The 24404-nt window shown below is 59.2% G+C and overlaps 1 protein-coding gene across 1 annotated transcript in view; it reads left to right on the plus strand.

Annotated features, from left to right (window-relative positions):
* INPP5A (inositol polyphosphate-5-phosphatase A) overlaps nt 1-24404 on the plus strand; it is a 170683-nt gene that overhangs the window by 50201 nt on the left and 96078 nt on the right. Inside the window, exon 3 of the mRNA XM_069460100.1 lies at nt 19635-19735. Within this exon, the coding sequence (XP_069316201.1) occupies nt 19635-19735 (101 nt within the window). The remainder of the gene's footprint in view (nt 1-19634; nt 19736-24404) is intronic.

Raw genomic sequence — 24404 nt, forward strand, 5'->3', positions numbered from 1 at the left:
TGGCAGTGAGGGGCCCGGCTGGTCAAGGGCTGACACGCAGCAGCCACGGTGCCCGGCAGCCCAGGCCTGGGGGTCAGAGGAATCGCACAGACGCTGAGTCTCTGAGCTGTTTGTTTGTTTTTTTATCCTAGAGTTTCCATTATGCAATTATTTTATTTTTAAAGTAGCCTTGAACAAGTTCCTTTTATAAACAGAGGAGCTGAACGTGACCTTGGTGGTTTTTGAAACCCTTTCTGTAAAGCGTGACCACTGTAGAAAGTGCAGGAGGCAGGAGAAAATAAGGCTTGTGTTTCCACGGTCAGTTCTGAGGTGGCTTTGAGGCCTGTGGGGTCTGGGTCTTCCAAGTGTTTGGTCCTGAACTTGGGCCTGGCCCCAGAGCGCCTGGCGTCACCCCTGGCTGGCCTCCCGTCCACGCTGTGCCTGCCGTCCCCAACGTCAGGCCCGTGGACGCGTGGCCGGGGAGCTGGGTCTTCCCCGTGTCGGGAGGTGCTCGGCCCCGAGTGCAGGAGCCAGACCTGGCTCTGTGGTTCGAACGCTGCTGTCCTCCCAGTTCCTGTGGTGAAGTCCTCCCCGCCGAGGTGACGGTGGAGGAGGTGGGGCTTTTGGGAGGCAATTAGGTCCTGAGGGCTCCACCCCGTGAGGGGATCAGTGCCTTTAGAAAGGGGCCTGGAGTGCTGCCTGGCCCCTGTCACCCCGGGAGGGCGCAGGGAGGAGGCGCCATCTGTGAGGAGCAGGCCCTCACTAGACGCGGCATCGGCAGGGCCGTGGTCGTGGCCTCCCAGCCTCTGGAGCTGTGAGGGCACACGCGTGCCGTGTGAGTCCCCCGTCTTGGTCTCTGTGGCGGCAGCCGTGCGGAGACAGCATGTTCCGCAGCGTGCGCAGTGCCGGGGCGGCACGTGGCGTGGCGGAGGCCGAGGAGGAGCTTGCTGGGTGCGTGGTGGGCTGCGCGCAGACGGAGGAGGCTGCTTGGGTGGTGGCGCCCCGAGTCCGGACCAGCAGCAGCCCCAGCCTGGCCGTGGGGTGGTGGAGGCACCACCCTGTCCCCGCGGAGCCCGGACCCCCTCTCGAGAGCTCCCTTCTTCCCTTTTGCACCTGAAATATATCACACTTGCTCCGGATTCTCGGGGCTGGACACTGGCTTATTAGGGCCGGTGCAGGGGAGACAGGCTGTCCTATGTGGGTCCCTTTCTGTGAGGAGCTGTGGGCCACGTTTAGGGCTCTCTTGTTTCAGAAGCTTCACGTGTCCTTGCTGCCTGGCCTCTCTGCGCTGAGTCTAGAAGCAGCCTTGGACGTGGCTGCCTTTTGTGGTCTTTTCTGATGTGGAACCCACAGGCAGACTTTGCCGTGTGGGAGGATTTTGAGGCTTTTACAGGTAGCTTTTCTGGTTCACTGAGTTTCCTTTCAAACCCGTGGGACTCTGGGAGGGAGGCTCGTGGCAGCCGATGGCTGAGGTCCGGGGAGGCCGGCTGGGGGTGAGGTGCGGCTGCTGGGTGCCGGAGCCTGGGGTCCCTTTGCTCTTGGGGCACAGGGACGGCGCCCGCGTCATGGGACCACTCACACCTTCGCTCCTGCCCCTGGGGAAGCAGCTGGGTGGCCCCTTCTCTCCAGGGCCCCGTCCTTGCGGGACGGACGGGCCCAGCAGGGGGGCGGGCAGGCTGGGACTGAGGGGAGGCCCCCTGCTTGAAGCCAGGAAGGTCCAGGAGTCTGGGAGGATGTTGGGGACAGCGCGGACGCTGAGTCAGGGCAAAGGGCTCTGGGACCGAGGGCCTAGGTGGCTCTCTGTTGCTTTGAGCAGGGCTGCCCGGGCCTCCAGCCCTGTGCACTGCAGCTTCTGGCTGGGCTGTGGCCTCAGCTGTGGGGACGTGGCCTGCTCAGTGTGGCTGGCCTGGCCTGAGGCCTGGGCCTGGGGCCTCCTGGTGGTGACGGTCCCCACCCTCCGTGGCTGCAGTGATGAACCAAGGGCCTGCGTGCTTTGTTCATGAACCCGTGAGGACACTGCTGCCGGTGGGCATTCCTCTCTCCGCTCTCTGCATCCCCGGAGGGACGGTTTCGTGGCCTTAGGCCAGACCAGGAGGCAGATGGGCCGGCTGGGCGGTGTCTGCAGCGGCAGGCCGCAGCGCTCTGCTGGGTGTGGCCCAACGTCGGGGGGCAGGCAGCAGTGCCGGGGGCATGGTGGTGACAGGGGTCGCAGGGACCTGGGATGAGGTGGTGTGTGGGATGTGGTGTGGGGACGTGGGTGACAGGCCCGTCTGTAGCTCTGGCCGCTGTCCGGTCCTCAGGGCTGTGTGGCTGGCAGCACCGTGCAGCTCCACGGTGCAGAGCTCGTGGAGGGTCTGCCCTGGGAAATGGAGCTGGTTTGGGGGCACAGTCCTGCTGTGCTGGCCTCCAGCAGTTTGGAGGGTGGGTGGGGAGATGCGCCTCCTCCTGCCGAGGACCTTCTGTGGCAGCCTGGGCTCGGGCCACTGCCCAGGGCGGGAGCCGGCCACTCCTGCCCCCTCGGGCTCCGTGTGCTGGCTCTTCCCCAGGCCCCTGCAGGTGCCCCCCATTGTCTTGTGGGTGCTCAGGTCGGGGCCCGACCTCAGAAAGGCCGTGAGCCTGCACAGACCCACATTGTGAGTCCCTGTCACCTGACTGTCTACCCTGGCTGTCTGCCCCCGAGTCAGGCCCTCGGTGCCGTTCCCAGGCAGGTCTCGCTGGCACTGGGCCGTGGCGTGACTCTGTGTTGCCCCTTCCCGCTGCTCTGCCTTGTGGCTGTGTCCTCCTCCCTCCTGGGCCGGGCGCACCGGCGTGGCCGGGCGGAGGAGGTGAACCGCCTGGGACTGGAGGGGACTGGAGGAGCCGTCCGTGGGTGGCCGAGGGGGCTCTGGAAGAGCCTGGTCCGAGACCCGAAGGGCGAGGAGGCACAGCCGCTGCCCATGCCGCCAGGTGCCGACCGCGGCTCTTCCGGTGTGCAGGGGAGGCAGCGAGGCCCCCTCGGGAAGACGGCGCCTGAGCTCGCGCTCCTGCCCTGCCCTTCCCCGTGTCCCCAGCGCCTGCCTGTGTCCGGCACGTGGCGTGTGCGTGGCAGTTGAGTGGCATTCGGACAAACCGAACAAAGCAGAAGAGTGTAAATGTCCTCTCTGCTCCAGTTCCATCTCCAGTGTGATGTACACGCCCCATCATACGTGTCTGTCCGTGTGGACATGGGGAAATGCACCTTCTGTGAGCCTCCACGAGGGCGTCACGGATGCAGGTGTTTTTACAGCTTACTCTCTCTCTCTCTTTTGTAAGCTGGGAAATCTTTCTAGGTGTGTATATACTAACTGTTTTAACAACTTCAGAGTATTTCAAGATATGGATAGACTTTAATTCTTTAAAGTTGTTTTTCTAGTGATGGACTCCTAGGTTGTTTAAAGTTTGCTTATGGTAATACTGGGGATAATTTTTTAAAACAGGATGTAATGTTCACTGTCATATAAATATAAGTTGAGCAGGTATTAACATTTTCTCATTGAAATAATAAATATTTCTTACTTATGTGAAGTAAAATAAAAATCTTAAGGCTCACCCCCTACCAGCTCACTGAATGGTCCCCCTCTTGGCCAAGGGGATACCCTAAAACTAAACTGCCTGCCGGGAGGAGGGAGGTCAGACAGGCCTCATCATGCCCCCTCCCTTCTTGGGGAATCCCTTGTAACCCACTAACAGGCCTGAGGATATGCAAGACAAACCTGCAGGTCTTCAATTTACACAACAAGTCTATGTCCGTGGCTTGTGTCTGATTGACAGCTCCTTATCTTAAAACATTCCAAGCCTTTAGACAAAGCTTCATGTCTTTAACCAATTACAAATCAAAGAATCTTTAAACCCACTGTAAGCTCCCGCCCCCTTCAAGATGGCCCACCTTTTCGGGCCAAACCAATGTATGCCTCCCACGTATTGATTTATGACTTTACCTGTAACCCCTGCCTCCCTGAAATGCATAAAACCAAACTGTAACCCAGCCACAGCGAGTCCACTTGCTCAAGACTTCTTGGGCGTGGTTCCGGGTCCTGGTCCTCAAATCTGGCTATGAGTAATCAGAAACTTAAAAATAACATTCATACAACAGCACTAAAATGAAACACTTGTGTATAAATCTAATACAATATGTCAATATGTGTATACTGAAAGCTATGGAAACACTGATGAACGAAATCAGAGACGATATTAGAAACTTGAGAGATATATCATCTTCATGGATTGGAAGACATAGTTATGTTAGTATGCTAATTCTGCATTAATGGATACTCTGATTTTATGCAGTTCCAACCAAAATCTCAGCACAACTTTTTGGTAGATGTCTACAAGATGATTCTAAAATTTATATGGGAAAGCAGAGGAACTAGAATAGCCACACAGATTAAAAAACAACAACTAAGTTTGGGGAGCCATGTTCGGATTTCAAGACTTACCGTAGAGCGACAGCCGCCGTGGCAGCGTCCTCTTGGGGGAAACAGGACACTTGAGTGCCGCAGAGGCGAGACGGCGAAGCAGGCCGCAGACGAGGCTGCGGCTGACAAGGTGTAGCGGCCGTTCTTGGAGAAAGGGCAGTGATTTCAACAGACGGTGCGGGGGCAGTTGGACATCCAGGTGCAGAAAAGCAGATGACGTCCATACTTCTTACCATATACAGAAATCAACTCAAAGTGGATCATAGACCCAAATGTAAAACTTAACACTATAAAAGTTCTGGAAGGAAACTTAGGGAGAAAATCTTTGTAACCTTAGATTAGGCAAAGATTTCTTAGATTCAACAGCAGAAGCAAAATTCGTAAAAGAAAACATTGACAAATTAGGACTCATCGTAATAGGAACTTCTGCTCTTTGTAAGACACTGTTAAAAGCGTGAAAAGACATCACAGATGGGAGGAAAATACTTGCAAATCACATGTCTGATGAAGGACTTATATCTAGAATATACAAAAAACTCTTAAAAATCAATAATAATAAAGCAAAGAATTCCATTTAGAAATGGGCAAAAGATATTCCAAAAATAATAATGAAAAAAGGCGAGGCGCGGTGGGTCACACCTGTAATCCTAGCGCCTGGGGAGGCCGAGGCGGGAGGATTGCTTGAGCCCAGGAGCTGGAGGTTGCTGTGCGCTGTGATGACGCCACTGCACCCAGGCTGGGAGACAGAGCGAGAGCCTGTGACTCATGCATTCACACACACACACACATCCATACATGTGATTTTAGTAGAAACTTCATCAAAGAAGATACACACACGGCAAGTGATGCATGAAAGGTGCTCAGCATTGTTCGTCTTTCAGAACGTGTGTACGAAGCTAACAGTAATCAGTGTGTAATTAGTGGATACCCATTAGATTGGCTGAAATTAAAAAACCTAATACAAAACCCCTACAATACCCAGTGCTGATGAAGATGTGGTGCCGTGGAAGTGTCACACCCTGCCGGTGGCCACGCAGAATGGCCTGGCCACTTGGGAAAAGTTTGTCATTTTCTTACAAAGTTCACCCACCACGCGGCTGCCACGTGACCCAAGAATCCCACTCCTGTCTGTTTACCCAACTCACGTCAAATGTGTGTTTACAGAAACATGAAGCAAAGGCAGCCGCTTGCTCTGTCGCCCGGGCTAGAGTGAGTGCCGTGGCATCAGCCCAGCTCACAGCAACCTCAGACTCCTGGGCTCAAGCGATCCTCCTGCCTCAGCCTCCTGGGTAGCTGGGACTACAGGCATGTGCCACCATGCCTGGCTAATTTGTTCTATTTTTTTACTTGTTTGGCTAGTTTCTTTCTATTTATAGTGTAGAAGGAGTCTCGCTCTTGCTCAGGCTGGTCTCAAACTCCTGAGCTCAAATGATCCACCCACCTCGGCCTCCCAGAGTGCTAGGATGACAGGCCTGAGCCACCGTGCCCGGCCTCAAAATGAGTTTTGTTGGTGTGCACAAAGCCCTCTATAAACGTCCGCCAAGCTGATTCTGGTGTTTATTTGAGCGGCATTTAGATGCTCGATAGACAGATGGCCGAAGCTCGCTGTGGGGTGCCAACATGAGTAGTCTCTGCCGCGCGGCACGGACAGCCTGTCCTCACAGCAGTCGAGGATTCCGCGTCGGCTCGGCAGTGCCCTCCTTGGCAAAGCTCTGGCTCCGAATCCTCGAAGTTCGTGCCCAGCTGCCGTGAAGGGTGCCCCTCGCACGGGGGGCTGCAGGGTGGCTGCTGCGTGCTTGGGGCATGCGGTGCCAGGGACTGAGGTGTGTCCCCCTAAGTTCCTGTGTTGAAGCCCTAACCCCAAGGTGCTGGTATTAGCAGGTGGCCCTTTGGGCGTGATGAGGTCAGATGAGGTCACGAGGTGGGTCCCCATGATGGGCTCACGCCTCCGTGAGAAGACTCCAGGGAAGGGTTTCTCCGCCACGCGTGGACACAGTGCACGTCTGCACGGCAGGAAGAGCCCTCGCTGGCCCCCGATCGGCTGCATCTTGGTCCTGGACTGCTGTCCCCACAAACTGCGAGAAACAAGTGCTGGTGGAGCTGCCCCTTCTGGGGTGCGCTGCTGTGGTGGCCGAGTGACCGCGACGTGGCTGAGGGCAGGCAGCTGTCGTCACCCTGAGCGCTCGCTCTCTGTCACCCCTGCTGCGGTGCCAGTGGATGTGGGGTCAGGGCGTGGGGGGGCCAGTGGCTCCCCTGGAGGTGCCCCCAGTACCCCCAGGAGCAGTGCCGGGTCTGTCCTGGCTCACCCTGCGTCCCCAGCTGCCAGCGGGGGCCTGGCCGGGTGCAGCGGGTGATTGTGGGGTGGACGAGGGAAGCGTCTTCAGCCATAATGACAGTGAGAGCAGTGAGCGGGCGCGGTCTTGGGGCGGGTGTCAGCTGGCATTGCCAGCGTGGGGACCCTGCGGGGCCACCTGCTCCCTGTGAGGGGCGTCAGCCTTTGTCCTCATCTGGGGCAGACACCCACGGTCAGATGTGTGAAGACCCTCGGTTGGAGCAGGGGCACCGTGACGCAGGGGCGTGGGGAGAAGTTGGAGGCTGTGTCCGTTCGGACCTGTTGCCGTTGACGAGCGAGTCTCTGGCCGCTGCTCCAGTTGGTGATCTCGGGCTGCCCGGGGTGAAGGGAAATGAGCTTGGCTCACGTGCGGGCGAATCCTCTGCTGGAAATTGGGCTCAAACAGAAGGTTCCGAGCGCAGATGTCCCACCAAGCGTGTCTCATCCTTGCGAAGGACAGCGTGATCCCTGATCGCTGGTGACACATCATTTCTCTTCGAAACGAAGTCTGTCGACAGGGACTGAAGCCCAGAACCCCTTCCCAGGCCAGTGTGAGGTGCCAGGCTGAGCGCCCCGCGGGGCCCCTGGCGAGGGTTCAGGTCCTCGTGCCGCCCCCTAGCCTCGTGACCCCGTGTGACCTGGGCAGGCGCGTGGCTTCTTGACAAGGGGGTGCCGGCACTGAACACTGTGGTGGGATGACGCCTGCAGTAGGGCGCCTGGGACCCGCCGGGCGGGCGGTGCCGTCGCGGGAGCGTGGGCTGCGGGGGGACGCCAGGCCCGTGGGGCACCGCGAGCTGCCGCCCTGCAGCGCCCGCCCTCCACCCCGCAGGGCGCACGCGGGCCTGGGGGGCCGTGGCGGTGGCTTATTTCCTCTCTGGGCGCCGGCGGCTTTTCCAAGCTTCAAGTACTTGACGATCCCAGCGAAGGACTGATGGATTCGACTGAATAAAACTGGCAGGTTTTTTTAAAGCCTTTTGCAGTTTAAATGTTATTAAAAGGCAGACATCGCAGTGTAAAGTGATGCCAACAGGGTAGTTTTAAAATTTTTTATAAAGAGCTCTTAGACTTGAACAAGAATATGTCAGATTCCCATGGAAACGTGGTCGGGGGCCTCTCTTCTGGCTCCGGCGTGGCGCGGTTCGGTGGAAATGTGTGAGGTACACCTGGAATCCTGAAGTTTCTAAAGTTTCTAGGAGCACGTTTAAGAAAGCAAAAAAAAAAAAAAAAAGAAATAGGTGAAATTAATTTTAAAATATACATTTAACTTAACCCAGTGTATCCGCAACGTGACTCCAACACGGCCAGCGCACGATTCCTAGCGGGATGCCACGTCCGCCCTCGCGGTCTGCGTAGCCGCCGGGCGCAAGAGAAGGGAGGCGGCCGGCCAGAGCCAGGCTCAGACTCGCCCCCCAGGCGGAGGCCAGTCCCCTCCGTGCCTGTCACCTGGGGACAGGTGGGGCCGTTGGCCGCCGGTGCCACCAGCTGCCGGATGGCGGCTCCCTTCTGGGTCGTGTGTGGCAGAATCCAACAGGGACCCCAGCGCTGGACCCCACAGTGGGGCTCTAGGGACGCAGACCCTCGTCACACACGTGGGGCTCTGCCGCCTGGTCTCCTGCAGGTGACGAGAGGTCTCATCACGTGCAGCGTGACGGTCCTTCAGCCGTGAAGGACGCATCGTCAGCACCTGGAGTTGCTGTGTGACGTTCGCAGGCACAGCAGGGCTGGCGTGAGTGACAGGTGGTTGGCATGTCACAGTCCCTGTCCCCTCTTTCCGGAAGGCTCGGCATGTTTCCCAGGGCCGGTGGCGGCCGCCGTGTGGTGAGACTGTGCAGCCCGCGGTGCCGCCCTGCACACCCAGCCCCCGAGGAGAGGGTCGAGGCCAGAGAGGGCGCGGGGGCCGCGCTCCACGGCTGTTCTGGGCTGGCGGTCGCACTGGGAGCTGGGGGGACAGGTGGCTCCCGCCAGGCCATCACTGTGAGGGCTGAGCGGCTGCGGGGGACAGAGGCCAGAAGTGGGGTGAGGGGGAGGCAGGAGGGGGCTGGGCTGCCCTGGGGGGAGGACTCGATTGATTGATCCATTGCGTCTTCGACTGACTCATAGTTAGGGCTCCGCGAAGGGCAGGGAGGGAAGCCGAGTGGGGGCTGGGTGGGTGCCTTTCAACTCCGCACCCACGCTGGCTGGGGGCCACGTGGCCGTGTTCCCCTAGGAGTGCGAGAGCCCGTCCTGAAAGTCTGCTTGGCAGGCCGGCTTTGTGAGAGAAGGTTCCAGAACGGGTTCCCAGGCACCTTTTGTGTTGTGGCCAAGAGGCTGTGGCTGCCGTGGGCTCCGTGGTCAGCGTGGGCTCCAGGCGAGAGTGGGGGCACATGGGAGGCCTCGAAGCAGATCCAGGCCTGCGGTTGAACCTGGCTCTGCCTCAGTCGGGGGAAAGTGCTGCTTAAATTAAAATCGATTCGTCTGTGCGGAGCTTTGAAGTCCCCAAGCAAAAGGTCCTGTCACAGTCGAACCTGGCTCCTATTTCTGGCTTTTCCCTGCCCTCTTTGGAAGCAGCGGTGTTTTTTGCTCAGCTCTCCGGGCTGGTGGGAGACTGCGCCTGTGTTTGGGGGAACGGCCGCTGCGTGCAGTCGACAGGCGAGCGTGGGTGGGTGGGGAGCCAGGGGTCTCACCGTGAGAGCTCCAGACCTCCCTGTGGTGCGGACGGCCGGGCCCGTGGACGGCCCCACCACGGCCGGGCCCCACAGCGCGGGGGAGACAGCTCTCGGGTCGGGCGGGCCGCCACGCTGCCTGCCAGTGGGGTCACGGAAACTCGCAGCGTCCCGTGTGCAGGGCGGTGAGCAGAACATGCCTGCTGCCCACACGCTGGCTCCATGCGCCTGGTCGGGCCCGTCGGCTGTGCCAGGGCCTGGGCTTCTAGAGGAGGCCGATTGGTGGCACGCGGGGCGCTGGAGAGGGTCGGTCACACGCGGGCGCCCTCCCAGGCGGCAGCCCCCCACCCAGCACAGCCCCCTGCCCGGCGGCAGCCCCCCACCCAGCACAGTCCCCCGCCCTGTGGCAGCCCCCTACCCAGCACAGTCCCCCCGCCCAGCACAGCCCCCCGCCCAGCACAGTCCCCCGCCCTGCGGCAGCCCCCCGCCCAGCGCAGCCCTGGGAGCTCCTCTGCCCCGGCCCCCCCGTCTGGTTGCAGGGTGCAATTCCTTTTTAGGTCACTCAGCTACTCCGCCTGGAGGAAGCCTAACAAGGCCCGGCTGTTGCTATTTTTAACACCGACTCTGGGCCCTGCGGAGGGACGCGGCGGGCAGGGCTGTGCCGCCCGTTTCCTGGGAGCCGGGTGTGGCCTCCTGCACAGCCCGGACACGGGCGCTGCCTGCGGTTGGTGACAGGCTGCCGGCGCCTCTGCTGTTTGTTCCCCGTGCTCTTTCTTGCCAACATTTCTAATTCACTGTTTTCCAAAATTTTTTTCTCGACCCTTCCTATGAAGCATAGATTTCAAGGAGACTCTGGTAGAAGAATCCGTGTATTTTTGTCAGTTTTGTCATCAGTTGCCTTTTCTTCCTCGAGGTCAGAAGCACCTCCTTTTCCTGTAGAGGAATTTTTCTCAAGAACACGTACAGCTTTGGGCAGTGGCTTCCCTGTTGTCCCAGGGCGTACGTGTGCCAATGCCATCGTCCCCAGGGTGTGACGCGCTGAGCGACAGCTCAGACTCGGGCGAGACTCACGCCTTCCAGGAGGCCTGTGTCTGTTCGTGGCCCTGCCTGGTAACTTGGGGTCACTCTGTCCCTGGGTCTATGTGCCTGCTTCACAGAGGTGTGTCTCCAGCCGGTGTGACGTGTTCTCTCTGACACCCGGCAGTGGCTTTTCCTGCCCGTCCTCGAGACGCCCCAGCTGCCCGGCAGGTTGTCTTGTGGAAGGGTCTCCAGGGTCATTCCGGTGGCAGAGCCCCTTCCTGTGGCGGGGACAGCTGCTCGGAGAGCTCGCGGTGGGCCCGTCCTCCTGGGTTCTGGGGTGCCGAGTCCTGGTGACCCTGTGTGTCCACCATGGCTGTGTCTCCCAGCCACCTGCCGCAGCCTTTGCCGTGAGCGGTGACGTCAAACAGGTGTGGCCTGTGCTGGCCTTGACATGCCATCGCGTTGCCCCTCACGGCGACTGCCCGGGGCGGGCGCGCCGGCAGGTGGGTGCTCAGAGCGGGGGGGATCCCCCAGGACTCGGCAAGGCGAGGACCCCAGCCCGGGTGCCTGCTGGGAAGCCCACCCTTCTCCCCCCAGCGACCCACCCCTGCTCGGTGGCAGCTGCGCCAGCCCCACCTTCCGGGGGGCTGACGGTGAGATGTGCAGGGAGCCGGGAGCCAGTTGTGAGATGCAGCCGTTATTGAAATAAAATGATGCAGCCCTGTAATAAAGTAAATTATTTACCAAAGGTGGCAAGTGCCCCAGACGCTTCACTTCCTAGTTATTTTACTGCATTTTACCATCTGCGATCGCGATTGTTTCCACGCACCTCAGCGAGGGACACGCCACAGAGCGGGGCTGCTGACCTCCCCCGGCCCCTCGTCAGGGCTGCCCCACCGGGAGCCCAGGTCTGGCCGTGGTGGCGGGAGCGGGGCCGCCACACCCGGGGCTTTCCCCAGAGAGCGGCGATTAAACACGCACCAGCACGGACTGTCCCACATGCCCAGGCAGTGACCCCTGGGTGCTCCAGACAGGAGTCTGGATTGCCAGCTCTCTTTGCCCAGTAAGGACGTGTGACAGGTGTCACCTGTTCCTGGCTGCTCCGCTACCGGAGCTGCTCAGCCCGAGTCTCAGGCGTGCTGTCGGGAGCGTGTGTCTGCACTCGAGGCAGTCCGTGAGCACACACGCGAGTCTGCCCTTGTCCCCTGCTCCCAGCCTGCCGACTGCAGTGTTCAGGACAGCACCGCCTGGCGGGACTTGGTGACGATAGGGACGTCCTGTTCTGTGCTGCCCACTGTGGGAGCCACACGGGGCCCTGGACCACTTGAGACGTGACTAGTGCCGTTCGGGACCTGAATTGTCAAACATGTATGTAATTTTCCTGTAAATAAACACAAGTGACTTGTAGCTGACGTATTGCACAGAGCTGGTCTAGACCGTTGTTGTTTAGTGTTGCTGTTGATACGGTTGAATTTGGGTCTGCCGTTTCGCTGTTTTCCTGTGTGTACACTCTGGTTTTTCCCGTTGTTCCTCAATTTCTGCCGTCTGATTGCTGCTGTCTTTTGGGTTATTTGATTTTTTTTGGCCTTCCATTTTAGTTTGTCTATTGACTGTTTGTCTTTTTCAAGATATTTTTAAATGCTTGCTCTAGACTTGCGGTGTACGGGCCTAATGTTTCCCCGGCCACTTGGAGTTGGTGCTGTGCCAGCGTGTGCCGTGGGGAGACCTCTCACCCGCGCGGGTCTCTGTGTGGCCCCCCGTGGTCTACAGACGTTGCGAACCAGTGGGAAGTGTTCTAGGCGTCGCTTTACACCAGGGGTTGGCAGACCCCCGCCCGGCCACGTCCAGCCTGCCGCCTGTTTTGGGAACGCGGTTTCCTGGGCACACGGCTGCGCCGACTCGTTTCTGCGCCCTCCGTGGCTGCCTTGGTGCCTGCCGGCCTTGCCGCGTTGTTGGATGAAGGCTGTGTGGCCGCAGGTGTTAGATATTTATCTGGTTATTTATGGAAGAACCTGCCCTGCTGTAGCAGGTTCCTCAGAAAGGGCTGATGGGGACAGAATTTGCTAAATTTTTGTACATCGAAAACTATTTTTCTGTAGCTTTGGTACTTGGACGCTTGGCTGGATATATCATCCTAGGTTTGTACTTTATTTTATTGAGATTTTTTTAAAAGGCTATTCTGTTGTTGCCTGAATTTGTCTGTTCACTGCGGACAGTCTGGTGCCAGGCTAAGCTTTTGATCTTACCGTATGATGGATCTTTTTGCCTGGAGGCCTTGAGGATTTTATCCCATTTTATCTTTATCCTTGGAATCCGGTAGCTTTACTGGGCCACGTCTTGGGATGGTTTCTCGGGTACTCTAAGCCTGTCAGCGTGTAAGTTCAGATCTTTTTCTGTTTCTGAAAATTTTCTTGGCTTACAGTTTTAAGTATTGATCTTGTTCCATGGTTTAACTTTTCTTCTCGGGGACTCGGTGATCTTTGCTGCCTCCCGCCTGCAGCTCTGGTCCCTTCGTGTCCCCTGCGCTCTCCCTGCCGCCCCGCGCCGAGTTCTGCTTCGAGCGACGCCGCCGTGCAGTCCGCGGCGCGTCCTTCTCCGTGAGTGTTGCGTGTGCCTTGCGGCTCCGCCCGGAGCCGGTCAGCACTCTCCCTTTGTCTGTCTCTCTCTCTCTGGCCTGTTCCATTTTAGTTTTGTGTTTCTGGTTCCAAGTGGTTTTTCATATCCTCAAGTGCTTGAGTGTATCTAATTTTTTTTTGCGACGTGGACTGAAATTTTATTCTGCATTCTGGTGGTTTTTCTGCGGCAGGGACCTTTTCCTCTGTGTACATGTGTAAAGTTGTTTCATTTTTTTTTTTTACGGTGGTCTGTGGGGACTTGACCTGCCATTTGTTCATTTTTCATGGCGTCGGGTGTCTCACGGGATTCCTGGTTTGCTCGCGCCCTCTGCTGTCCACCCGGCGAAGTGCGCGCGTGAGAGCTGCTGTGCGTGTCTTGCCGGTGACTGGGGGCGTCTCGGTTCTCAGGTTTCGCAGCTCCCTGTGTGCCTGCCGGTCCGTGGGCCCCCTTTTCTTCCTTTCTCTGCTGCCCGGGGCTGCTTCTCCCTTTCCCGCCTTCCCCTCCGCTGAGCAGGGTCCACAGAGCCACGCCGGCCGCCGTGAATCGTGTGGGCCTTGAAGTCTCCTCCTGGGGTCCGTGCCCGTCCCCTGATGCCGGGACGCTGTCCCAGCACTGCCAGGCTGCAGGCTCCACTCTCTGGCGGTGTCTTACGATCAGCCGCCCCTTCCCTGGCACCTCTGTCCCCTCCCCACAGAGCTGCCAGGTCGGGGCGGGAGCCTGAGCCTCCCCCCGGCTGGTTCCCTCCCTCCCTGGCCCCTGCGTTGTGGCTCCCAGTTTCTCCCAAGCTGTGCTGAGGCTGGGGTCCGGGCTGTCCTCCCTCTGTGGATAAGGTAACTATTAATGTATGCATGCATATCATATCTATTTAAATATATACATAAATGTGTATATATAAAATTTGGGGAGGCTGGGCGCGGTGGCTCACGCCTGTAATCCCAGCACTCTGGGAGGCCGAGGTGGGAGAATTGCTTGAGGTCAGGAGTTCGAGACCAGCCTGGGACCCTGTCTCTACAAAAAAATTTAAAAAAAATTGTTTTTAAAGTAAAAAAAATTGGGGAGCAAATTTTTGGGAGTAAGGTGTCTTCATCTGCCCTGGAGGCTCATATTACATATTTTTAAAACCCTAAGGAGAAAAAAATAACCTTTTATATTTAACCAGATACTTGCCCTTTTTGCTGCTTTTCCTGCATTCTTGAAGATCCGGGTTGCCTGGTCACGTTCCCCTGCAGCCTGGGGGACGTTAGACCCCGCAGGGCTGGGGCTGAAGCATCCCCTTTGTTTTCTCTCATGCGAGAATACTGTTACTTGGCCTTCATTCCTGAGGGGTATTTTCGCTAGACATTGACTTCTGGGTTGACCTTTCCCCCTTCTCTCAGCACTTTAAAACACTGTTCCACTGTCTCTCGGCCACCTGCCACGTGGGTGGTGGGGGCTGCATAGGGCCGGAGCCTTTGCCGGCCGTGTGGCCCTGTGGTCCCGGTGTGTGCGACTCGCGTGGGGGTCCCCTTCCTGGCTCTCTCCCCTCCACGGCTGCCTGTGCAGTGCAGCCTGCCGGGCGCCTCTCTGTCCCCCTGGCCAGAGGGACGGTGGCTTTCTTCTGCAGTTAGTGCATCCACAGTGCTGCCCCGTGGGACCGCACCTGGGGCAGAGCCGTCAGAGGGGAGAGCACAGGAGATTCACCTGCGTGGGTCACTGCTCCAGGGTCCGACCCCTCCACGGGCTCAGAGCCCTCGGCTGCTGTGTTTTGCCTGCAGCTTGCAGTTGTCCCCAGCGGGGAGGGTGGGGTGTGGTCCCCAAGTCCGTACGCGCTGTGGGCAGGTTTTGCGTGTCCCTCGTGGCTGACACGTCCCCTGTGTACCTTCCTTTCTCTTGGCCTCTTCCCGCCTTCTCACTTTCTCTTACTGTTTCACAGTCTCGTCCCTGGCCCGCCTTGGGCTGAACGTGTTGTCTGTCCCTTGCGTCAGAGTTGGGGCAGCTCTGTCCCGGCACGCCCCGAGGGGTTACAGACTCCCGCTGGGAGGCGTGTTCCCTCCGCAGCCTGTCGGTGTCCTGTTTGTGGTGTCCGTGATCAGCGGGCGATTTCATGTCTGGTCGCCCGTGTCGGGAGGGCTGCAGGACGCTGTCTTCCCGTCCTCCCATTCCGCTCCGTGCACCAGGGGTCGTTCCCGCAGAGAGCTCGCCGTCCAGGGTGCTTCCAGAGATCCGGACGGTCCAGAGAGGCAGGGGCAGTTCTTGCTTCATTCTCCGCATTTACCAGTTTTCCAAAGGTTGTCCTGGTTCAAAATACCGTCCTGGTTCCGGACGGCCAACCTGTGGATGTGTTTGGTGTCGCTCTGTTTGGGTGGGTGTGAGCTGTTTTGTTTCAGTCTGTTCTAGATGCGGTAGCGTGTCCTAGGTGCAGTCTGTGGTCGGGTCAAGGCACCGTGTCCGTGCACGGTGGTGGCTCCGGCTGCCCGGCAGGTACGCCCGGCATTCCTCCCTCGCCCTCCTGCATTCCTGGGATTGCTCACTACCCTTTGCCCCGGGAGGCACCTGCGGGCAGGGAGGGAGTTTTCTGGAGTTGGTTATAGATCTACCTCCAGCCTGTTTAAGGAACGCTTTGTGTGGCGTTTTGTTGTAACTGAAACATGTGCTTGGAGCGGTTTGATTTGTGGATGTCGAGACAGGATAGCATCGGTTCCTGCCGGTCAGTGCTGTGGGCATTTCCGTAATCATTCAGTACGTTTCTTTTGAAATTTTTTATGGTAAAGATCTTGTCATTTTGGTAACTTAGTTTTCAAAGCAAGTGTGACACTTACCTGTTTAGGTTACATTTTTGCATAACCTTCCTCAAATGTAGGGAAACGTTTTGCATTTTCTTGTGCATCATTAGTGCTTTTGATGCATCCTCTCACTTCACCTTTGTGTGTGAGGTGGCACCTACGGGCATCGCCCAGTGTGCGGTCGGGCACTTCCAGGGCGTGCCGAGCACCCCAGGACACCCCAGCGTGCAGAGGAGGCCCGGCAGCTTTCCCGGTGACAGCCTGCAGCCGTCTGCAGGGAGGGACCAGGCGCCGGTCGGATGAGGCCGGGCAAGTGTGCGGCACCGTGCGTGGTGCCAGTCGGGCGGCCGGGGACGGCCTCTCTGGAGCGCTGTGTTCTCCAGCTTGCCCCTGCGGCCGCGGCCTGTCCTCATTCACGTCAGGCTGCTTCTCACTGTGCTTTTGGTTCTCTGTGGGCCATGACGTGCTGGCTGCTTCCGTACCGTGTGTGTCTGTGAATTAGCTGTCGTCCTGGGCAGTGACGCCCTCGGATGTCAGCAAAACCTCATTATCGACACAGCTCTCAGACCCAGGGCACGTCCTTCCCCGAGTGACGTGTGCTCCAGGGCTGTGCGGTGGGGGCAGAGGGTCCCTCCATTGGCACACGTCCTGCTGGGAGCGTGTCCATTTGACGTGTGCTTGCCATTGAGAGAAACCAGGCTGTTGGGTTGAAATTAACAGGACCCTTTGTCAAAGCTACATGAGTGCACTGAAGACCCCGGACACGGAGGTCCTGCGTGCGGGCGCCTGCTGCTGAGAGGAGGCCTGGCCGGTGACGTTCAGTGTGGTTTTGCCACGTTCCAGCTGTTCGCAGGCTCACTGTTCATAGGCTCGTCCCTGGAACCTTCAGTCCGCTAGAGAGAGAGGTGGTTTTGTAGGGTGAACGGTATGGAGAGACGGGTTGTTTCCTTAGGGTGTTCATTTAAGCTTGTGATCACTTACAATGTAGCTTCAAGTACTGTTAATTTAATTTAGAGAATCACCAATGAATCTACATGGAATATAGGTTTTCTCCCCCGAGAAAGTGCGGGTTAGTCAGGGTGAAGTTCTCGCCAGCGTACAGAAGGAGCTCGGCTGTTGGGGGCCGAGGGGGGCCGTGGGTGACGCCCATCCAAGCCATTGCCGCATGTTGTGCTCCTTGGGCTCCGTCCGTCCGGGTGCCGAGGGGCAGAGAGTCCGGCAAGAACAGTCACCGTCCTGGGAAAGTGTAAGAAGCATCATCCGGAAGAGGCGACTTGGTGTTTGGGTTCCGAGACCCAGAATCGCCAGCAGCGAGGACGGGGTCAGAGGAAGTCGCGGTGTGAGGCTGTCCGCGTGGCAGATTTGGGCTGTGCCGAGTTGCGGGACCTGCTGTGATCCAGGCGTGAAGCACTGGCGTACCGTAAACGCCGGTGTCCTGCACACGTGAGGCTGCGCTGAGCCTCTGGGATGCGCGGGCGGGCGTTCATGTTTGTGTTTAGTGCGAAATCTTCAGCGAATTTCCAGGAACCCTGTTGTGGGAGCAGAGGAAAGAGCCGCCGGAAAGGCCCCGGCTGCTCCGCTCGTGGTGTCCACGTTGACACTCTGCCCGGGGGCCTTGCCTGGTTTTTCTGTGAGAATTCTCTGCCTTTTAAAAAGCACAGCCTCTGTCACAGGTTGTGTGTTCGCTGCCTGAACACACGCCAGGAGCCCACGCCCTGCGCCCAGTGCTGGGCCGCACAGCGCGGCTCTCGGTCCGACACCTGCGTCCAGCAGGGCAGCGGCCTCGGCACTTCTTGCCGCACTGCGGGGTCATGTGTGATGCTCATGGGAGTCGCCGGCACCGAACCCCATCCGGGCACCGGCCTGTGCAGAAGCCACGCGTGCAGGGCCTGGCCGCTCCCCGCTGCTTTCTCCTGGGCTGCCCGGGGCTCAGCCCAGCTGATTTCCAGATGCAGCCCTGGTTTCTAGAACGGTCCGTCTCAGGTGTGAGACGACGGCCAAGGCTGGGTTGGAGGTGCTCACCATCGGGTTGGGGGCACATGGGGTTCGGGTCGCCTTGTGCAGGGCGGCTCTGCCTGTGGGGTGGGGTGTCTGGGCAGGGGTGGTGCGTGGGTTTCGGGTCCTGCTCAGAGCCCGCCTGTGCTGTTCTGGCGGTGGGGAGGGAACGCCCGGCGTGCACGAGCCTTCTGGAGTCCAGCAGGCGGCCTGGGCAGAGGCAGGCTGTGCTTACCGCGGTGCCGGTGTGCAGGGACATGGCCAGGGTGCTGGGCCACCACCTTGTGGTGGCAGTGACCCCACGTACTGGCTCCTCCTACACTCCTGCCTGTCCTCCCCAGGAAGCCCTTCTCGCTGGGCCAGGCCCCTCTGGCTGTGGGGCACGGCTGCCCCGTCCCCCGACAGTGAGTGCCGTGGGGGACTCACCCAATGAGGTGCTGCCTGCCCCAGGGTGCAGGGACGTGTGGGCCCCCCCAGCCGACTGTGTGCCTGGCCGAGAGGAATCCTCCTGCCACACACACAGGCGATCACACTTGTGTCTGCACGTGGACACGTGCTCATGCACACACGCTGACACGCACACGCACACACGCACACTTTTGCCAACACAGGCGATCACACTTGTGTCTGCACGTGGACACGTGCTCATGGGCACACACTCTGACATGCACACACACACGCACACTTGCCGCACACAGGCGATCACACTTGTGTCTGCACGTGGACACGTGCTCATGGGCACACACTCTGACATGCACACACACATGCACACTTGCCGCACACAGGCGATCACACTTGTGTCTGCACGTGGACACGTGCTCATGCACACACGCTGACACGCACACACACACACGCACACTTGCCAACACAGGCGATCACACATGTGTCTGCACGTCACACATGTGTCTGCACGTGGACACATGCTCATGTGCACACACGCTGACATGCACACACACACACGCACACTTGCCAACACAGGCGATCACACATGTGTCTGCACTTCACACATGTGTCTGCACGTGGACACATGCTCATGTGCACACACGCTGACATGCACACACACACGCACACTTGCCGCACACAGGCGATCACACTTGTGTCTGCACGTGGACACGTGCTCATGCACACACGCTGACACGCACACACACACACGCACACTTGCCAACACAGGCGATCACACATGTGTCTGCACGTCACACATGTGTCTGCACGTGGACACATGCTCATGTGCACACACGCTGACACGCACACACACATGCATACTTGCCGACACAGGCGATCACACATGTGTCTGCACTTCACACATGTGTCTGCACATGGACACGTGCTCATGCACACACTCTGACATGCACACGCACACGCATACTTGCCGACACAGGCGATCACACATGTGTCTGCACATGGACACATACGCATGCACACACGCTGACATGCACACGCACACCCGCGCTTGAGCCCTTGTGGAGGGACGTGCCCGAGTGTCAGTGGTGGCTCCTCACTCGTGGGGCTACGACTGACCGACTTGGTGTTCGGAGGCTTCCAGATGCTTGGCAGCCAGTGTGCGTTATCTTTTCACACTGGGAAGAATCACGCCTAGGTTATGGAGGAAAGTTCTAAGAAATTCTGAGTGTTTCCTACAGAGCTTACAGACATGGGAAAACGGAAGACACTGGAAATACAGTAACTGGAAGCATCAAGGTGACACGATTCCTAGAGTCTGTTGGAAAGCGCCTGTGGTCACAGGTGTGGGGCCTTCCTCGCCGCCAGCCCCCGTGGGCGCCTGGGCCGTGGGACATGTGGGCGAGGTGGCGCCTCGCGCAGCCCGCGATGCTGACCGTGTCCTCCTCTCCTGCAGGTCGTGCACACGCACAAGCCGCACTTCATGGCCTTGCACTGTCAGGAGTTCGGAGGGAAGAACTACGAGGCCTCCATGTCCCACGTGGACAAGTTTGTCAAGTAAGTCCTGGTTCTGCTTCCGGAGGGGAGTGGGGTGCCGGCGAGAGTCCCCTTGTCACCGTTCCAGACCCACCTTCTCCCTTCCAAAGAGAGAAGGCGTGGCCCAGCCGTGTGGCAGCATGTGGCCGTGTGCCTGGAGTCCCGGGTGAGATGTGAAGCTGTGGAGTGACAGCTGTCACCGCCAGAGGGGCGAGGGTCTGCGCTGTCCGGCCAGGGAACAGCTCAGGTGTGGGGGGGGCGGTCCCCATCAGCGTGTGCCTGAGGCCACAGGTGCGGTCTGGGGCCCGGCCTGCTGCGGGGGATGACAGGCAGGACTGGCCTACCTTGGCAGCGTCTGGTGGGGAGGTTGGCTTGGACCTCAAGTGTCTGTGGGGTGACGTCTCTGTCACTTACGAGGAAGGGGCCACGCACACTGTCGCAATGTGCACACCCGGCAGCCGGGTCCTGCCTGGAGGAGGGGGCGCCAAGGCCTCGGCAGCCTGTGGCGTGTTCACCGGGAACAGCAGGCCGGCCCTTCCCCCGAGGTTCCCAGCGGCTGTGCAGAGCTGCAGTTCTGCCTTCAGCTCAGGCCCCAGGAGCCCCCGTCTGCCCCAGGCACTGCTGTCCCTGCCTCCTTCCCTGGGCCTTACTTCCGGAAGCTTCCTGGTTGTGCCACGCTTAGCCACCAGGCAGTAAAGAGGAGGAGAAACGTTTCTAGCAGTTTGCAGAACTCCAGACGTGGCTGCCTTTCCCGGGAACGTGGACTGAGGTTCTGCAGGGGAGAAGCGCGTCGGGACCGCGGCTGGTTCCGTTGTGCTTCCCGGGACTCCGTGTGGAAGGAGGCGGTGTGCACGGTCTCAGCTCCGACATGTCGACATGTCTCGTTTCCCAGAAATTCTCGGGAGAGACGCTGATGCTGACGTGCCTGGAGCTGCTGCCACCTGGCGGCCAGTCCTGGAGGGGCAGCTTGGGGGCCTGGCGCTGCCTGGGTGGGCTCTCAGCTCCGCTCTGCACCTGCGTGAGTTCGAGGAGCACGCGGGAGGCGCTGCCCCTGCTGCTGGGAGCTCCTGCTCTGAGGGACACGGGCCACTCTTCGCTGCCAGGTTCTCCCAGGACAGTGCGTGACATCCTGTGGGAAGACGTGGGAAGAACATTCCTGCCTGGCGGGTGGCACTTCCGTCCAGGACGCGAGACGATCGCAGGCACCTCCGGCTGCGCCCGCCTCTCTGGACTCTGCCCGCCCGCCCTGTGCTGGCCACGTCTGGGCTTGCGGTCCTCCTGCCCTGGACCCAGCAAGGGCGCTGGCCGTGGGGCTGGAGCCGAGTGGTGGCCTCCACCCTGCCAAGCCTGGTCTCCTCGTTGGTGCCTCTGGCTGAGGCCTCCCCGGAGGTCAGGTGGCCTTCGAGTCTGCGGCTGACGCAGCGTGCCCCCAGCCCCACGCCTGCACCAGACCCAGGCCCGACCAAGACCCAGGTGTGACCACGCACTTCAGACTCTGACCGTGCAGGGGGCTGACTGTGGGCGCGGCCTGGGCGTCCTGGCCCACACTGCCCCCTGCGGAGGCTGTACTCGCCGTGGCTGGGGCTCTTAGGAAGAGGCAGAAGGGGACAGGTGTCCAGGCAGGAGACAAACGCAGAGCTCCAACCCCCGTTGGGCCAGGACTCTGCCCTGGCCCTCCCAGGACCCCCCCCCCCAGTCAGACCTGAGGCTGGCAGCCACAGGCGTGCCCCCAGGGGTCCGGAAACACCCTCTGCACAGAGCAGAGGGGGCTTGCGCGTAGCCCCTGGTGGTGGTGGCAGGCGGCCTGGCCCGGGGGGATGTGCTCCAGAGGGGGTCACCCTGGCCTGGGCCGTGCCCAGCCACCGGGAGGGTGCTCGGGGCTGCCCAGCTCTCTGCTACGGTGCGCTCGCCTGGAAGAGCAGGAACGAGCTGCCGTCTTAACTGCAAGTTCAGAAGACACGTTTCTTCAGACGAGAGCCCCAGCTGTGTGACCCTGGTGGGTGTGTTGCGTGTGTCACGAGTGGCCGAGCTGGGACCTCCTCCTGGCACTGCTGCTTCCTGGTCCCAGGTTAGAATAAACAGCAGGCGGCCGGGGCCTGGTTTCGTGTGGCTGCACCACGTGTGCGCCCTCCCCCGTGTGTTCGGAGTGAATCGAAGCTCACGTTTCGGGTAGAGGTAACGTGGGGAGAACCTCTGTAGGGGTGGGGACTCCTGCCCTGAGTCTTCAAAGCCTCCCCAGTGGTGAGGACAGAACCCCAGGCCTGCGAGGGGTAAAGTTCACGGGAAATGCATATTCTGAAAAACTACCCATGGATTTCGAAATTCTTTGCACCAAAATAAACTGGTCCTAACTGGACATCACGTGTGTGAACAGGACCTGGTGTGAGGCGCTGAGAAGGACGAGGCGTCACTTTGAAACGGGCCCCATCAGAGCCACACGAGTGCTGCTAAACTAGAAGCAAGAACGGGCGTCGCGTTAGTACAGAGAAGCTGGGGTGGAAGAATGGGGACGTCATCGACGCTTCACGGGAAGTTCACGGGGACAGTGCTCCGGAGGAGTCAGCAGTTTGCAAATGGGTCACTGGTTGTAAGAAGGGGCCAGACGGTGCTGGAGACGAAGCCCACAGCGCAGACCACCCACATCCACTGCAAGGAAATAAACTCGTCTTGTTCTTTTCCAAGTGAAGGGTACCGACGTCGACATCCAAAGCCCCGGCATCTCGGCTGGTTCAGCCTTCGCGGTTCCGACGGAAGAACCAAAGCTGAGCAGACTTTCTCCCGATGGCGTCGGAGCCGCTGTGCCCAGGGCAGCCCAGACGGGCGCGGAGCGTTCAGTGGAGATTTTAAACACGTGGGAGCAAGGTCCCGAAGCGTCTCTCAAAGAACCGTCACAGGAGACGGAGCGAGGCGCCCCCAGAGTGACCCTGAGGGCACAGCACAGTCACAGCAGTGGCCGCCGCACGGTGGACGTGCCCGTCAGAGCAGAAGCCACCTGTGGAGAGCGGAGGTCCCGGCGGCAGGGACGCTCAGGGCACCTGCTCGCTGACTTGCTGGAGCCAACAGACCTGCCGTGAGAGTGGAGAGAGTCGGCCACGGCCGCAGCGGGGACACCCGGAAGCTTCCGCAGGGGCCGTCTCCACCGCGGCCGCCTCCTCTCGCTCCTCTCGGCTCACGGCCGTCCACCCTCTGTCCTGACCTGGCTCCTCCCGACTCCTTTTGTTTCCCGATCGTCAACAGTCTTCCGAGGGCGCCCTTTTCTCCGGTGGATGATGAAAGTGCCGCAGGGACCCGGCCACCCGCCCAGGGCCCTCGGCTCCCAGGACGGCCAAACCGTCCGTGTCGTCACCTGCAAAGTCCCGTGCTCCATGGGGCTTATGTTGAGAGATAAAGTTTACATTTTTTAGTTTTATCCTTTAATGTCATTTTACACACAGTTTTTGAAGTATCATAAATACAGTAAAAGATGTTATTATTTTATTATCATTCTGTAAACATAGAGTACAAACGAAAACGAAATGCTATATAAGACTTTTTTGGAAAAAGCCACAGAGCGCTGTTGCAGACCTCCGTGGAGGACGGTATTTCCCAGGCCCAGGGCGGTAGAGCCCGTCCTCTGTGTCTCCCGCAGTGTGGCCGGGGCCCTGCCTGTGTGGGTGTCTCGTCCCCTTCCCCGGATGCTGGCACCTGTGGCTGTCACCCAGCGGAGGGTGGTAGAAGCGATGGCTGTGACCTGTGAGGCCGGCCCTGGAGGGTCTTGTGCTTCGAGAAGCCTCAACACGCGTGGCGGCCACGGCTGGGTGTCTGCACCCGTCGGTGCTGGCGCTGAGCCCTCCTGGCCCTCCGAGGAGCCCAGCTGCTGTGTCCTCGCTGTCTGCTGGCGCTGTGGCCAGCACGGCCGTCACGCTGATTTCCAATAACTGAGCCCTGAGCACAGCAGCGGGCGGTTTTCAGCTGCCTAAAAACTGCCAGATTTTCCCCCAGATAATCCAGAATTTTAACCAAAACCTTCATGGTGTTTTTCCTAACACTCAACAAGCTAAGACTGAAATTGTGGAAAAGAAAGGGTGAGGAACAGCTGAAATCACTCTGCAGAGATGGTGGGCGTTGTTACCCGGCTGTCCCCAGACTCCCATGCAGGGCGGACTCTCAGGCCCGGGGGCAGGCAGGGCGGCCACACCCCCTGCACGGCGGCGCGGCACGTGTGACGCGGTCGGGGGAGCGGACCGTGGGCTTCCTGTGCTGGGAAAGCGACACGGGACCCTCCCTCCGTCCTACGCAGCCGCTTCTCACCTGCCCTGCAGGAAACGGATTTCAGTCGTATGAGTCAAAGGTAAAAGGCAAAGTTAAAAATTTGAGAGTAAAATATAGGAAAATTTCTTTATAGCTTTGGGACCGGGAGAGATTTCTTTAGAAAGGTGCAAAAAGTATAGCTTACAAAAGATAAGACTGGTAAATTTGAACACGCCAGGGCTAAGACCTCGGACATAGAAAGGCCCCCTAAACAAAGCACAAACTAAGCCACGCTGCGGAGAGACCGCTGCTGCGCACTTTACGGACGGAAGTTCGTGTGGGTTTAGGAAGGGCTCCGGCAGGGCAGCGGGAGAGAGCAGCGCCGGCAGGGAAGCCGGCGTCCCGCACGGCGGCCGAGAGGGACCCGCAGACACTCCTGCCCACGCGGCTCCTGCTCAGG

Source organism: Eulemur rufifrons, chromosome 28 (genome assembly GCF_041146395.1).
Source record: "Eulemur rufifrons isolate Redbay chromosome 28, OSU_ERuf_1, whole genome shotgun sequence".
NCBI classification, from domain to species: Eukaryota; Metazoa; Chordata; class Mammalia; order Primates; family Lemuridae; genus Eulemur; species Eulemur rufifrons.